Raw genomic sequence first — 14,084 nt, forward strand, 5'->3', positions numbered from 1 at the left:
TTGAACAGTTGGCTCTCCTGAAAAGAACGCTACTCCAGAGACCTCAAGAAAACTAAACCAGAGAACATTACACATGATCCCATACCTTCTTCTGCCAGATGATCTTCAGAATCTTCTTATGACAATTCAAATGGAAGCCATTCAGTTTCCTGGCATGGCACTGGTATACTATCCAGGTTTCACAAGCATACAACAATGGCAGCACAATAATTCTGTAAATCTTTAGTTGGGTAGGCAATCTAATACTTCTTCTCTCCCACACTTTCCTTTGGAGCCCCTCAGATACTGAGCTCTGGCAATGTGTGCATCACTCACATCATCTATGTCCATTCTTGGAAAGTCAAGAGTTGGGTTGGGGTGTGGCTTTAGTCAAAATGAGACCTGTTGAAGACTTTAGCTTAAAAAGGCCAAGGTCTCCCATTGTATCCAGGGCCATCTCCAGTCATTCTGATTAATAGCTGATGTTCCATGTATGAATGTTGTGCTGGCTGGTGAAGAACCTGTGTTTTCTTGGTATTAATTGTTAGGCCAAAAGTAGCACCAGCAGCTGAGAATTGATCCCTACTTTCTTGCATCTCAGCTACAGGAGTTATATCGAGTGCACAATCATCTGGAAACAAAAAATCAAGCACCAATTCTCCCTCCCCTTTATTCTTAGTTGGTAGCGTTTTCAAGTTAAATCTATAAAATGAACTGGAGAAGGAAATGGCATTCCAGTATCTTTGCCAAGAAAACCCCAAACGAGGTCATGGAGAATCAGACATGATGGAATAACACCTGAACACTATTCCTCCCAGCAGGTCTTTCTGCATTTGCAAATAAGGCAACACCCAGATCAATAGCAGATTGATAGATAGGATTTATCTAGATAGCAAAAGAAATTCCATCTATTTATAGAGAAATTAGAAAAGTAACTCTGGAGACCTGAATGAGCTTTGGAGTCAGCCTCCGCTCTGCTTGGGCCAAGAAGAGGGCAAGGAAGAGGCAACTTTCCTTCACTTCCCAGCTCTTAGCCTCCCAAAGGAAAATTCAGAACTTAGGGACTCCCTGGGAAAGAAACGCAGCACAGAGGTTGCAGCAGTAGCCAGCCCATGTTGTTCTGCCTCACAATCCAGCTGAATGCTCCCACAAACAAGTAGGCCTTGGGGGTTTCAGTCCCACTTTTCACGCACTCAAGCTGCTCAGTGTAGGCAATAATCTCCTTTAGACAGATGCAGGTAGGAAAAAAACACGCTATTTGTCCAGAAACAGTTCTTCCAGCAATTCCTTCAGCTAAGCTCAGAAGGGGCTGTAAGATGGCTCCATGATGCATAGAGCTCCAGGAAGATCCACCTTCCCGAGTCCAAATCTGCCCTCAAACACATCCCGGGCTATGTGACTCCAAGCAAGTCGCTTGGCCCTGTCTGCCTCAGTTTACCCATCTGTGAAACGAATTGGAGAAGGAAGTGGAAAACTGCTCCAGTGTCTTTACCAAGAAAACACTAAAAGGCTCAGGAAGAGTTAGGCGGGACTGAAAACAACAAACAGTAACAGAAGCTCTGGAATCTTTCTCCCTAAATTGGAGAAGGAAATGGTAAACTATGCCAGTATTTTTGCCAAGAAAGCCCCAGAGAGGACCCGGGAGGGTCAGATCCCGCTGACGTGACTGGTGGGTAATCGAGCTAGGATCCAACTGCAGGTCCTCCAGCTCCAGAGCCAGAACTCTAGTCATTTAAACCGCAGGGGCCTGCCCGACGCCCGCGGGCCGGGCCCTGGCAGAGGCCGGAGAAGGCGCGGCCCTGGCCATGCCGGGAAGAGCCGGCAGCCAGGTAGAGCCTTCCTCCCCAGGCCACGCCCCTGAGCAGAGTGAAGCTGGGCCTTGAGCAGCTCTTGGACTACAACTCCCACAATGCAACCCGAGGGAAGGTTGGGCCGAGTCGCTGGAAACTGACCTTTGGGAGGAGAAGTGGATTTGCACTGTTTTCCTGGCCGGGCTGGAGATGAGCAGGATGGTCCGAGCTGCAGCGGTCCCCGTGGTGGCCAGAGGTCAGCACTTAGGCAGCCACCATGGTCAGGGGCTGGGGGAGTAAGGATCGTCGGGGCCTGGCATCCCTGGCTCCAGAGGTGGGCCCTGCCCGGGCCCCTCCAGCTTCCGGGGAGTCTAGCTAAGCAGGGCTTTACCTGCCGGCCCCGGCCCGGAGCAGAAGCCAGGTGGGTGTGCCCGCCCTGTCTGTGGGCCGGGGGCCCGGGCGCGGGGGGGAGGGGAGCGCAGGGGCTTCTGCCAGCCCTGGCTCCTCGGCCCGGCGGGCACTTGTGGGCGGGGGAGGGGCGAGCCCACACCTGCCTTCCCAGGTGTCGACTTCCGGGCCCTCCCCAGGAGCACAGCCCACCCGCCCGGGGAGCCCCGGGTCAGGCCGCCGGCCCTGCCGAGGGCTGGGAGTTCTGGCTCCTCACAAAGGGGAGGGTCCCAGGCTTTGGGCTGCAGGGGCCGCAGAGGTCATGCAGGCCGACCGGACCCTCAGATTTGTTACAAGGAAGTTACTTGCTCAAGGTCATAGGTAACAAGTAGGAGAGTGAACCGAGGAGCTCAGGGAATTCAAACTCTGTTTTCTTTGGGGAGAAGGAAAACCATGTGTCTCTGCCAAGAAAACCCCACATCCAGTGCAACTTCCACCAAGATGCCCAGCCTGGCTGGGTCTTCGGGCTACTCCCGCCCTCCATCTACAAACCCAGAGCTGGCAAAGGGGGGCAGCTCCGGGGGGGCCCCGGGCCTAAGGGGCCACCCCCACCCACTCCCTCAGGGTGCCCCGCAGCCCTTCAGAAAGGGCCAGCCTCCTTTGTCAGTGAAGGGAGTGGTCCTTCCGGAGACAGGGCCAGCGACCCCGGCCTGGGCTGGCATGCCAGCCCCCGCTCCCTGCCCTCCAGCCCGGGCCCTCACCTGGGCCCCGCAGGCCGCCCCACCCTGCTGCACCTGGCTCCCAGCAGCTCACCCTTCCTGTTAGTCTGGGCCGGCCGCTTCTCCCCTTCCCCACTCAGGGCTGCTTCTGCAGAGTGGGACTGAGGGACCAGATGACCCCCGCCCCCAGTTCCTCCTGGTTCTGGAAGTCTCGGGTAGCCGAGGGGAAGGCTAGCGCTCGACCCCACACTCTTTAGTGTGAACTCCTACAGTGTAACACCCCTTCTAACAAAACAAGATGCTTCTGGAAACTTTGTTGCCAGAGGTAGAATGTGGGGAAGGGTGTGTTCCGGCCCGGGAGCACGCTCCTTTGACCCTGATTCCCTCTCTCCCAAGGTCCCTCCTCAGGCAGGGCTTGGGGAGGGTGGGAGTTGAACCCCAAAGGCAGAGGTAGGGATGTGTGTGTCTACATCACTCTCAGCAGGCTAGAAATACTTCCCTAAAGCCACTAGGGGGAAATCAACCCCTGGTTATGAACAGATTGACCAAGTAACCTATTGAGTTGTTTGTCTCAGCAGAGAAGTGGGGAAGGAAGGAGAAAATGGGGGCAGGAGGTGGTACAGGAAAGCATGAAGATCTTCTAGGAGAGAATTAGCCCTGAAGCCATCTGCCAGTTCTTTGAGCCATCTGGCTGGACCCAATGGGAGCTGCTATCCTTGAGCCTCAGAAGGACTTTAGCCTTAGGGATTTTATTTATTGTGGCTGGAGCTGGATCAATTCTCTCCTCTCCCTCCCCCCTCCTTTCTCTCTTTCTCCTCTCTCCTCCTCCTCCTCCTTCATTCCCTCCTTCTCTTCCTCCTCTTCCTCTTTTTCTTTTTTCTCTCTCTCACTGTTTATTTGCATAAGCTAGCTGTTATCCTGCTGTTATAGGGGAGAGCTTGGCCAACAGTCCAATTCCACTTAAGAAATAAACATATAACGAAATGGTCCCTACACTCAGGGGGCTTACCTTCTACTGCCTCTTCCGAGAAACCGTGACTGTGATTGGATCATAAAATGTATTGGAAGTAGTGTGAGATAGAGCAGCCCATTGTAAAAGGGGAAGGATTTTTGGAAGAGGTAGCATTTGAACTAGGCCTTTTCTTTTTTAAAAAATGTTTTTCATATAATATGTGTGTGTGTGTGTGTGTGTGTGTGTGTGTGTGTGTGTGTGTCTTTTGATTTTACATATCATTTTTCAACTATATCCTTCCTTAACTATGCAAGATTAGTGAGGAAGGTATGGGTAAAAAGAGTAGGATGCAGTGTGCCATCTCTTGTACTAAATATTTTCAAAGAATTAAGGAGGAAAAAACCTCAATATATTAACTATGATTGATAGCCTGTGTAGTATTTCAAGCCCATAGTTCCTATGTCTTCAATGAAGAAAAAGTAGTTTAGAGTGCATCCTGAAGGACCAGTAGGGTCAACAAATAGAGATAGAATGAGGATAAATATTCCAAGAATCAGAAAAGGAAAGAGAGCATCTTATGAGCTACCTTGGTAAGATTTTACAAGCAAGTCATCACTAGTAGCCCTGTGAGGGGAAAAGATTCGCTCTCAGCTTCCCCTGATGATCCAGGCATCTTCCTTGCCTGTGGCAATCTAGAGATATACACATCTTCTTGCCATCAGTTTTTAACAAGCAAGTTAGTAATAAGTAGATTCAGTACTGAATATCATTTCCTCTACTTCGTGAAGTAAAACTTTCATATTCACCCCTCCTTCTCCTAAGCAATCTAGAAAGGACAAACAATTCTAGTTTCTTTGTCAAGAAAACACCCAAAGGCGTCACAGTCGGATGTGACTGAAAAACGATTAGACAACTCTTGAACAAAGCTCTCTGTATTATGAGTATTTTATTTTATTGATGATTAGCTCTAGATTATCTGCTCTAATTGAGAGCAATAGAAGCATACAATAGATAGATGTATATTTTTTTGGGGAGGGAACTATGTATGTAAGCTGAGAGGGCCCTTAGAACACAATATCAAAACTAGAGGGTCCTTGGAACACAAATTGTCAGAGCTGAAAGGGCCCTAAGAATCTATATTATCAGTGCTTAAGAGGGCCGTTAGAACATAGTACATAGAATGTCAGAGCTGGAATGGACATTAGAATATAGAATGTCAGGGCTAGAATTTACCTTACAACATAATAAGCTTAGAGAAAATTTAGAACAAAGAAGGTCAGAGCTGGAAGAGTCATTGGAGATCAGATCCAATCACCTCAATTTATTGATAAGGAAACAGACTGAAACTGAGAAGGGATGGATCACAAAGTGAGTGAGTGGCAGGGTTTAGACCAAAGCCCAGGTGCCCTGACTGTAAATTCAGGCCTCATTCTACCACCCAACAGAGCAGCATACCTCAACAGTTTCAATCGAGTCCCCTAATGTTTCTGTTCTCTTGTTGATTTGTGGATCTAGGTTAAAGCAGGGAGATGGCTGCTGACGTGCATAAGAAGAAAAGCTGGGAAAGCACCAATGGCACCTTGGTCCCTTCTGATGGGCAGAGCTCAGAGCGATCAGAGAGCCCGACTCCAGGACTGGCCCAAGGAACAGAGCCAGGTAAGGCAGGTGCAGGTGGCCTGCAGGTAGATGGCTAGCCCCTATTTGTGAGAGCCCAAGAGATGATACTCTGGGAGACCTTCATTCAAGCTAGTTCTTCTTTTTCAGCTCTCTGCATGGGGTAGAACTCTGAAAGCTTTTTTATATTAGCTAACATTTATATTGCACATTAAAATAATGATTTTTTTTCTCTTCTTTGGTCTGTATGACTACCCAGTGAGGTAAGTGATGTGATTATCTCCACCTTGTAGATAAAGAAACAAAGGTTCAGGGACAGGAATCATTTGGCCAGAGTCCCTCAGCTAGTAAGGGACGGAGCTGGGACCCACATTCAAGTCTTCTACCCCCTTCTATCCGTTGCCCTTTGCATTGAACTGTGGGAAGAGAAGGGAAGGACTCAGAAACAGACTTCATCAACGTTCTTTTTCCAGCTCTTCTTTCACTACCTTTGCAGCAGAGAAGCAGCCTCAGTGTCACCACATCATCTCTAGACTTGCCTGCAGGGAGCAGAGTACACAGGCATTCTGTGTCGGACTTTGGATCTGAAGAAACTTAGGGTTCCAGTGAGCCCCAGCTCAGAATCCCAGGGGCATGCAAAGGGTTAATGCCAGCAGGATGACTGACTTCTCTTCCTGTGGGGGAGGATTTCCTGTAGACCTTCGGGGACCCGGGATGCCCCACCTCCTCCACTGAGATAACAGACCGATCAAGCATGCAGACAGGGACTTCCCCAGACAGGACTTTGGTGGGACATCATGACAGTGGAATAGAATAGATCATCCTCTCGTTGTCTTCTTCACCTTTAAGAGAGCAAAAAGAACAAGGCATTGTGGTTTGGGGCAAGTCTCTCAAGTTCATAAAGGGGCAGAGAATAGCCATTCCTCTCTTGACATAAGGGAAATTTTGGATTTTTTGAATTTTTAAAAAATTCACTGCACAAGTACAAGATGGGGAAGCAGAGCTAAAAAATATTTCACATGAAAAAGATCTGGTGGTTTTAGTGGACTGCAAGTTCAATATAAATCAGAAACCGACAAGGTAACCAAAGAAAGCAGCATTAATGGTAATAATAGTAATAACAGAAATATCTAGCATTTACATATGCCAGATGCTTTACAAATATGGCATTTCATTCTCATAACCATCCTGGAAGTAAGTGATATTTATCATCCCCTTTTTATAGATAAGGATACTGAGGCAAAGAGAGATTCGGTGAGTTGCCAGAATCGCTCAGCTAGCCATTATCTGCATGCAGATTTAAACCGACGGTCTTCTTGACTCCAAGCCCAGAATTATGTTAATGTTAACATCTCGCTGCCTCAACGTAGGATATTAATATAGAAGCAGAGGGTCTAAAACAGGGAAGTTTGGGGGGGAGGGCATCTTCTACATTGATTGGAGCACATCCATTCTGGGTGCTCAGTTTAGTCTTAGGAAGGGATTCTAGTATAATAAGGGAACTGAAAGTGAAATTGTACATGAATTGACTGAAGAACTTGCTGGAACCTTTAACCTAGAGAAGAGGAGGTGAGCCAGGAAGGCTATGGCAGCTATCTTGGAGTATCTGAGCTGCTTCTGAATCTTGCCTAGAGGCAATGGGTAGAAATTGTAGACAGATTAATTTGACTTTGTCTGTGGAAATCTTCCTTACCATGAGAGCTATCTTAAAGAGGAATTCACTGCCTTGGAAGGCAAGGAACCCCTCACTCACTCAGGCTTTCAAGTCAAGGAGAGGCTATTGTGGGAGGGATTCTTTTTTTTTTGCCTTATGAATCGTGTTGAGAGAAAAATCAGAGCAAAAGGGAAAAACCATGGGAGAGATTAAAAAAAAAAAACAGAAAAAAGAAGCAAATGTAGCATTGGTTTACATTCAGTCTCCCTGGTTCTTTTTCTGGACGCAAACGGCACTTTCTGTCCAAAGTCTATTGGGATTGCTTTGGATCACTGAACCACTGAGAAGAACCAAGTCTTTCATAGTTGATCATCATACATTCTTGCTATTATTGTGTACGATATATTCTTGGTTCTGCTCATTTCACTCAGCATCAGTTCCTGTAAATCTTTCCAGGCCTTTCTAAAATCATTCTTCTGGTCATTTCTTACAGAACAATAATATACCACACTTTGTTCAGCCATTCCCCAATTGTTAGGCATCTACTCATTTTCTAATTCTTTGAACAAAAAGAGCTGCTACAAACATTTTTGCACATATGGGTAGGAGGGATTCTTACCATCCTTCTGAGGTCCCTTCCAGATTTGAGACTGTGTGATCAAGTGAAGTCCTGTTCCATTGTATCTTATACCTCAGTTTCACCATATGTGCCAGGGAGGGAAGGGGAGAGGAGGAAGGGAGCAGGACATTTTTAGGATGAAGAGGTGAGCCCTAGGCCCCACAGATGGATCAGCTGCCAGAGAGATCATGGCTAAGGTAAAATCAGCCCCAACTCCTGTGTCCTGTGTCTAGCTGTCTCTCCTGCCACCCCCTGAGGGCTGTCGGTGATCCCCCTGCATTCCTTAAGGATAGGGAGAGGGGGCTGATGGAGATTAAACAGGGGATATTGAGAAGAAATGTGTGAAATGCTATCCAGAGCCACCTCTTTGTTATCCATCCTGATGGAGAGAGCTAATACCAAAGTGTGGGTAATCACAAGTGTATCTGAGACTCATGGAATGACAGCATTTGGAGCTGGAGAAACTCTTAGAGCTTTATTTGGTTCAACCTTCTCATTATACAATTGAGGAAACCGAGGCTTTTTCAAGGGTGCACAGCCTGTAAAGGAGAGAACTGGAACTCAGAGCTGGGTCTTGGGACTCCAATTCCAGGGCTCTTTTCACCGAGCCTCTGTGAATTTCTGGTTAGCAATGCTGGTTTGGGTGTGGCTTTTTTGGCACCAGAAGCACAGAGTATCTCCTTTCTTTCTCTTTTTTAGCCACCGTCCCCTGAGATTCCCTAAGCATAGACTGATTAATGAGGGGGTGAAAAGCTGCATAGAAGCCACTGTCTGTTGAGGGCACCCATCCCTCGGTTGTGGTTAGGCCACAGTGTAGATAACAAAGAGCTAACTGAATGGGGATGGGCCCCTTCTAAGAGTTTGGCTTTTTGGTTGTCAGGGGCTGGCCAGGAGGGTGCCATGTTTGTCCATGCCCGTTCCTACGAGGACCTGACGGAATCCGAGGAGGGGGAAGCCGCCGGGGGCAGCCCGGAGGAGGGAGCCAGTGCCCAGCCTCGGGCCACTGCGACGGACATGCGGCAGATAAGCAAAGACTTCAGCGAGCTGAGCACACAGCTGACGGGGGTGGCCCGGGACCTGGAGGAGGAGATGCGGCCGGAGCCTGAAGACTGTCTCGAGTCTGCGGGACCCGGGGAGCGGAGGGCCTCAGAGCCCCCCAGGGAGGGAGAGGCCGGGGAAGGGGATGAGGAGGATGCGGCCGAAACATGGCGGCTACACCAGAAGCACATCTTCGTGCTCAGTGAAGCCGGGAAGCCCGTTTATTCCCGTTACGGCTCGGAGGAGGCGCTGTCCAGCACCATGGGGGTCATGGTGGCTTTGGTGTCCTTCCTGGAGGCGGACAAGAATGCTATTCGCTCCATTCATGCAGGTAAGGCCTGCCTAGGGAAGGGGATGAGACCCTGTGAGGCAGGGGGAGAGCCCTGAGGAGGAGCCAGGCATGGAGGGGCCCATCTCTGGCCAGCCTCTGGGATGCTCTGATGAGAAGCTTCTTTCTCCCATTTCTTCTCTTTCATTTTATATCCTGCATCAGATTAGGGTTGTGTGCACAGGTCTAGACTAAAGAGAAATCAGGGGAGGGGACTGTTCTTAGGGACCTTCAGCAATCCCTATGGCTTATGGGTATACACAAACCGCCCTCCACAGGCTTTCTTAGTCTGTCAGAGTAGAAATAATCCCAACTCCTGCACATTTATCTAAAGGCTAAGTGTGACCCCTGCCCTCAGGGAGCCCTCGGGCTGAGTGAGAGACATAAGGCCTATCCTTAGAAAGCTCCCGGTAGGAGGGGAGACCGGCCCATCCCCTGTTAGCACCTAGTCTGAGACCTTTGCCCTCAGAATGCCTCTAATTTTGGGGAGAGACATAGATCTGTTCCCAGCCCAAGCGGAAACCTACACACAAATGCTTTCAGACCCAGAAATAAGCTGTGAAAGTAATTGGGAGACACAGAGTTGAGGAGTGAGGTGAGGGGAAGTGGGAGAGTAGGGATTAAAATCAGGGAATGCTTCTTAGAAGAGATTGCAAAGAGCAAGGAGAAGGGAAGTCCTGGGCAGTCACTGAGGCTAAAAGCTAGCCCCCGGGGAAGCAGGAATCTCAGAGAGCCTCGAAGGTTGGACTGAAAAGCCTTTTATGCCAGTACAACCACCGCCTGATTACTGAATTCTGTGCTCGGGGCTGGAGTAGGTACAAAATGAGGGCTTTGCCCCCAAGGAGCTCCCAGTCTGGTAGAAAGATAAGACAGAAACAGATCATTTTCGTGTACAGTGACAAAGCACATACACAGTAAGCATATTAGAGCACCCGGAGTTTTCTGTGAAGTTTACATCAGTGCTAACCAGGAAAGGGATCAGGGCTGGCTTCCTGGAGGAGGGGGTTTTGAGTCAGGCTTTCATAGGTGCGTAGAAATTTAACAGGTCAAGATGAGAAAGACGGATTTTTCCCTCTGGGGGCTACAGTGATCCCTCGAGCAGGGAGGGACCTCTCTCTCGCTTGGCTGATTTTTCTCTTCCTTGCCCCTCTGCCAGATGGCTATAAGGTGGTGTTTGTCCGCCGAAGCCCCCTGGTGCTGGTGGCTGTGGCCCGCACCCGCCAGTCGGAGCAGGAGATAGCCCAGGAGCTGTTGTACATCTATTACCAGATTCTCAGCCTGCTCACTTGGACCCAGCTCAATCACATCTTCCAGCAGAAGCAGAATTACGACCTGCGTCGCCTGCTCTTGGGCTCTGAGCGCATCACGGATAACCTGCTGCAGCTCATGGCCCGTGACCCCAGCTTCCTGATGGGGGCCGCCCGCTGCCTGCCCCTGGCCGCCAGCGTGCGGGACGCCGTCAGCACCAGCTTACAGCAGGCCAAGGCCAAGAGCCTTGTGTTTTCCATCCTGCTGTCCCGCAATCAGCTGGTGTCTCTGGTGCGGAAGAAGGACCAGTTCCTTCATCCCATTGACCTCCACCTTCTCTTTAACCTCATCAGTTCCTCATCCTCCTTTCGAGAAGGAGAGGCTTGGACGCCCATCTGCCTCCCCAAATTCAACTCGGGGGGCTTCTTCCATGTGCACATCTCCTACCTGGAGCCAGACACAGACTTATGCCTGCTTCTGGTCTCCACTGACCGAGAGGACTTCTTCACGGTCTCAGACTGCCGCCGCCGTTTCCAGGAGCGGTTGAAAAAGCGCGGGGCCCATCACATGCTGCGGGAGGCCCTGCGCACCCCCTTCTACAGCGTGACCCAAGTGGGCATCCCAGACCTTCGCCACTTCATCTACAAGTCCAAGAGCTCAGGGCTCTTCACTAGGTGAGAGATTCCTCCCTCCCCCCCCCCCCCCCCCCCCCCCCCCCCCCCCCCAGGCAGGTACTGCCAGACCGCTGAAGGCAAGATGGATTGGCCACAGACGTGGCCTTCTGCCGGGCCCACCAACAGAATGGCCATTCCCCGAGGTCTGAGGCTGAGGGAAAGGGGACAGAGGAAGGCGGGATGGGGTAACAAGATACTAAAGCGCACAGGCCTGTCACAGGCGCAGGCTGAGTCATAGGGCAGAGCTTCCCAATTCCCCCATTCAGGATTCTTGGAGTATGTGCCCCCTGGGAGAATAATGACAACTCATATTTCTTTACTTATTTTTATTTATTTTTGTTTCTTTTAAAATTAAGGCTTACAAAGCACTTTTTAAAAAACAGCCACAAGAGGCATGTTGTATTAGTATTATTATCCCCGTTTCGTAGAAAGAATGAAAAGACAATTGTTAAGCTTATTAATGTATAAAGCTCTAGAAATATAAACAGACAATTGATACCTGGGGGTGACAATATCCATGGGAGGGTGTAGCCATAGGGAAAATGGGGTCCTTAGAGTGCAACTGCAGGCCAGGGGGTAAGGTATAGGCTTACTGATAATTTAAGGGATACTTCCAGCATCCTAGAACTAAAATGTATCAGAATCAGGATTTAAACTGTTGTCTCCAAACTCCAAATTGGTGAAATTTCCATCACTCTGTGCTACTTTTCTGTATTTTTGGCAAGGATGGGAGGCATTGTCCCCTGCAGTTAAGGTCCTGAAGGCTTTGGAGTCCCAATCCTGGGTTTGAATCCCTTCTCCAAAGCTTAGTAACTATGGGATTCTTTGTATTTTCCTGTCTGATCTGCCTTATTTGCCTCAATAAGCCTTATATTGTCCACTTTATAGTTGGAGGGCAAAAGGTTTCAAGTGTCCTAAAGATGACAAATGACTATTATTGCTAAAGGAGAGAGTACATCCCACCATGGAGGGATGCTTTGGGGCTTCCTGCCTCCCCTCATTCCCTCCTTCCCCACCATAGCTCCCAAATACATACTCATATATGAGTACACTTAAACACATTCACTTTTCTGTCAGAGAGCGACAAGTTGTATGCTAAAAACTTGAGTCTGAGGAGAGGCCTTCTAGCCTGGGAGACCAAGGATAATCCACTATCCCAGTCCCCTTAAACTGAGAGAAATAAGGAAAGGGCCAGACAGCAAGAGCAAAATCTTCAATGAGTAGGGGAGTAGGTAGGGAAGAGAAGAAAAGGGATTGGGGAGTGGTCATCACCAAGGCAGCTCTTCAAACAGCATAGTATTTATTATTATCCTTATTATTATCAATGGCATTTATATAGTTTTTTAAGATTTTCAGGGTTTCTTTAGATAATCTCAATTGATCCCCACAGCAACCGTGGGAGGTAGGTGCTATTACTATCCCCATTTTACAGATGTGGAAATCAAGGTCAAAAGAGATCAAATGACTTTAGCTACTGAGCTAAGTCTCTGATTAATTCTTTCTAGTTCTCCTTGACACCTTGTAAATCTGTCTTACTGTAGCAACCTGCATGGCCAGACAGGTAAGTATTTGTGAAAATGAGAAAGACCAAAAGATTTAGCGAAGAAGAAATCTAGGGATCCCTCCTTTCAACATGAGGAAACTGAGGTCCAGATTTAGCGAAAGGCACATAAGCAGTAAGGCACAGAATGAACAGCCAGTCTGAGTTATTGCCTCACCAAGTCCCACTCACAGGAGATACCATAAACAAATCAATTCGTACTTAAAGCACCCTGTGAAAGTGAAGGATGTGGTGGTGATGACTGGGGAGCTCACGTCTGGATAGAGGCTACCAGACACACACACAGAACTCTAGGGTTAACAAAGATTTTTCCTCTAACTCCGTGAGGTAGATGGTATAAGGATGGTTGTTCCCATTTTAGAGATGAGGAAACTGAACACTCACATGCACTCTCTGAACCTCCCATGTTTGTTTCCACGTCTGCAAAACGAGGGGATGGATGGGGTGCTCTGGACCCTCCACTTCTTCATGTTCCCCCTCCTGTCTGCTTCCTCTGTAGCCCAGAGATCGAGGATCCATATGCAAGTGAGGAGGAGCAGGAGCGGCTGCTGGGCCTCTATCAGTATCTGCACAGCCGTGCCCACAACGCCTCCCACCCTCTCAAAACCATCTACTACACAGGACCCAACGAGAACCTTCTGGCTTTGGTAAGGGGCAGGCTGTCCTTCTCTCCTTCTGGCAGGGGCCATCTGTCCTGTGGGATCAGGGAGCCTCCCCACTGGACTGGGGTCTAACCCTCTGGAGTCTGGGCAGGGATTGGGGCCCAGAGAGTGGGGGCCCCAGATTTACAGGCTCTGACTCCCCTCCCTCCTCCTAGAGTAGGGTCCCTTCCCTGTGGGGTTTCCAGAAGTGTGACTGCTCCCTCTCTCTCTCTCTCTCAGGTGACAGGAGCCTTTGAGCTGTATATGTGCTACAGTCCCTTGGGTACCAAGGCATCTGCCATTAGTGCCGTACACAAACTGATGCGCTGGATTCGGAAGGAGGAGGACAGACTATTCATTCTCACTCCTCTGACCTACTGATGGACACTGGGGGCAGCCGAGACTCCCCCACCCACGGAGGGGCCAGACTGTGGGGAGTGCGAGGGAGGCTGGGAGGGCTGGGGATCTGCTGGGCTTGGGGACAATACCTAGATGCTGTGTTTTCATTAAAGAGTGGATGTCTGAAGCCATTGCTGTCTGCTCCCACTACACCGGGGCCTCCCGGGATCTTGCCACAGGTTGGATCTGCCTTAAAAGTATTTCCTGCCCCAGCTCCCCCGCAGGGAGCTCACCCCAACTTCCCTGCTGCGTACGCTCCATGTTCCACAGCCACCGCGTACCTGTGCTCACGTCAGCCCCACACACATCACGCACACCTGCTGGTAGCCTTGTGCCCACTCAGGCCAGTCCTTGTTCCCCAACCAAGGACATGTACCCACTCTGCCCACAATAAGTAGCTATTCTGTTATTATGCTCCCACTGTGCACAAGGGATACACAGCAATCTATATATAGGTTCCTTTGTAGTCTGCAAACTAGCT

The 14,084-nt window shown here is 49.4% G+C and overlaps 1 protein-coding gene across 4 annotated transcripts; it reads left to right on the forward strand.

Moving 5' to 3' along the window:
- The first annotated feature begins 1,850 nt into the window (after nt 1-1,850).
- MON1A (MON1 homolog A, secretory trafficking associated) lies at nt 1,851-13,734 on the forward strand. 4 transcript variants are annotated; one of them, XM_003762253.3, is made up of 6 exons: nt 1,851-2,190; nt 5,343-5,483; nt 8,595-9,083; nt 10,237-11,002; nt 13,063-13,210; nt 13,445-13,734. In XM_003762253.3, the coding sequence occupies exons 2-6, from the start codon at nt 5,357-5,359 to the stop codon at nt 13,583-13,585; spliced, it is 1,671 nt and encodes a 556-aa protein (XP_003762301.1). In that variant the 5' UTR covers nt 1,851-2,190; nt 5,343-5,356; the 3' UTR covers nt 13,586-13,734. The 4 variants fall into 4 exon arrangements, with proteins under 4 accessions (XP_003762301.1, XP_012398971.1, XP_031814887.1 ...); XM_012543517.3 differs by having other exon boundaries at nt 1,852-2,025; XM_031959027.1 differs by lacking the exon at nt 1,851-2,190 and adding an exon at nt 4,796-5,199.
- Nucleotides 13,735-14,084: the final 350 nt, after the last annotated feature.

The sequence above is a fragment of the Sarcophilus harrisii genome, chromosome 1, assembly GCF_902635505.1.
Source record: "Sarcophilus harrisii chromosome 1, mSarHar1.11, whole genome shotgun sequence".
Classification (NCBI taxonomy): domain Eukaryota; kingdom Metazoa; phylum Chordata; class Mammalia; order Dasyuromorphia; family Dasyuridae; genus Sarcophilus; species Sarcophilus harrisii.